This window comes from Chrysochloris asiatica, unplaced genomic scaffold (genome assembly GCF_000296735.1).
Source record: "Chrysochloris asiatica unplaced genomic scaffold, ChrAsi1.0 scaffold00119, whole genome shotgun sequence".
NCBI lineage: Eukaryota > Metazoa > Chordata > Mammalia > Afrosoricida > Chrysochloridae > Chrysochloris > Chrysochloris asiatica.
This window is the reverse complement of record NW_006408637.1, coordinates 4,460,225-4,462,262: the sequence shown is the minus strand read 5'-3', so window position 1 is coordinate 4,462,262 and position 2,038 is coordinate 4,460,225. Positions and strand designations below refer to the sequence as shown.

Below are 2,038 nucleotides of genomic sequence, written 5' to 3'. Positions count from 1 at the left end.
AACAAAACAGAAGTGGGATATACTATGGAATTCCAAGTACAAACTTACTCTTTCATGTTGAACATGACCTCCCTTCTTCTTCCCTGAAAAGATATCCAAAGAGTCCTTTTGTGCTTCGGAACCAATGAGTGGCAAGAATCTTAGACTTGTGGGACTTGGTACCTGGAATAAAGAATCCATGAGACATACTTAAAATGATTACTTCTTTAATGTGGGGTATAAAAGCATTTATTAAGGCCTATTTGTTTTACTATACAACCCCCGCCCCCCACACACACACTCTTGCCCACAACTGATTCTTGATACTTCATTCTTGACAATTCTTTTATCTCTTGGCTTAAGTACTCAATACTGATTACAATTAACATGTTTTTGGGAAGAATAAGTAACATTTTAAGATATAACAAGTAAAGACTAAGTTGAATACTATTGTATCTAATGGTTTATTATTTTTTTGGTGAATTAATTGGTTCTTGAATTCAACAGAGGCTGTCTGGAGTGGAGGCTTAAATGATGAGTAGGGATTTGTTGGACTACAAGAAGTGGATAAATTTTGGGCAACGTCACAGAGGTGAGAGAGAACAATGATGTTCATGGAGTGGCAAGTTGACATGGCTGGAATATGGGGTATGTGGAGAGAGAATAGTGGAAATGAGGTCATATGATTACAGCAGAAGTCAGATCATGAAAGGTTTTATGCTAGCTATGGAATCAGGATTTTATCCTGAAGGTGAATCCCAGGGCAATTTTAGAAATAGCTCCCATGTGGAATGACAGAGAAACATAAAAAAGGCTATTGCCAAACAGATCAAAGACCTCTCTGGGACTGGATACAATACATTTATGGAAGCATTGGTCTACTTGGTTTTGTAATTTTCTCCAACCTTGCTTGGTAGTTCAAGGTTAGGAATAAGATGTCAGATTCCCAACTGTTCTGTTAGTACTCTAGTCCTAGAAACCGCAAACTCACCCTATATATAGGTAGAGAACCAAATACAATCCCTGCTTCTCTGTTTTCAGTCATGAAACCCTCCAGTGCATACCTTCGAATCTACAAAACACAGAGATCAGGTTTAGGGAGAAGGGCAAATGCCATTAGGAGGAAAATGGTTCAGATCAAATTCTGCCTCTGCCTCTTCTTATCTGCATGATCTTAGGCAAGTTACTTTTCCCAGTGACTGATTTTAAGAACCAAATAAGGCAATTTAACAAGTAAACTCCACTGCCAATGGGTTGATTCCAACTCACAGTGAATCTGAATAGGGTTTCTGAGACTGTGAATCTTAATAGGAGCCGAAATCTTCCTCTTTTTCTCATGGAGTAGCTAGCTGTTGGGTTTGAACTGCCTACCTGGGGGTTAGGAGTCTATCCTATAGCACCACCAGCACTCCTTGTATATAGTAAAGTGCTATCCAAATGTACCACCACTCATCTGTCAGCATGTGGTACTGTGGTAGCTTGCATGTTGCTTTGATGCTGGAAGCTATGCCACGGGTATTTTAAATACCAGCAGGGTTACACATTAGGGACAAGTTTTAGTGACGCTTCCAGTCTAAGACAGACTAGAAAGGAAGGAGTACTACTTCTCAATGTTTAGTCACTGACAACCTTATAATTACTTTACAATAACAGCAGAACATCATCAGATGTAGTGCTGGGAAATGAAAATATAATGAACAGCAGCACAGTATTGTCATATAAAGAGCTAGACAATGTGCCCCTCAGGTTGGAAAGCACTCAAAATACGGCTCTGGAAGAATTGTCTCCTCAAAGTAAAGTTGACCGTAGTAAGTTGAATGGAGTAAAGCTTTCGGGAATCTTAATTTTTGGATGAGGCACAACGCAAAATGAGGAGAGAGCTTCAAACATCCATTAATAATTGGAACAAGGAAGGCATGAACCATAAATCTAGGAAAATTGGAAGTTGTCGAAAATGAAAGGGAATACATGAAGGTCTATATAGAAGGCATTGTTGTTGTTGCTAAGTGCTGCTGAGTCAGTTTCTACTTATAGTAATGCTGTGTAGGGTTTTCATGGA

At 39.1% G+C, this 2,038-nt stretch overlaps 1 protein-coding gene across 1 annotated transcript in view; it reads right to left on the bottom strand.

Annotated features, from left to right (window-relative positions):
• Window positions 1-2,038, bottom strand: part of WDR64 (WD repeat domain 64) — a 457,550-nt gene that overhangs the window by 23,688 nt on the left and 431,824 nt on the right. The window contains exons 25-26 of the mRNA XM_006868582.1: window positions 971-1,051; window positions 45-162 (exon numbers count right to left, since the gene is read on the bottom strand). Of these exons, the coding sequence (XP_006868644.1) occupies window positions 45-162; window positions 971-1,051 (199 nt within the window). The remainder of the gene's footprint in view (window positions 1-44; window positions 163-970; window positions 1,052-2,038) is intronic.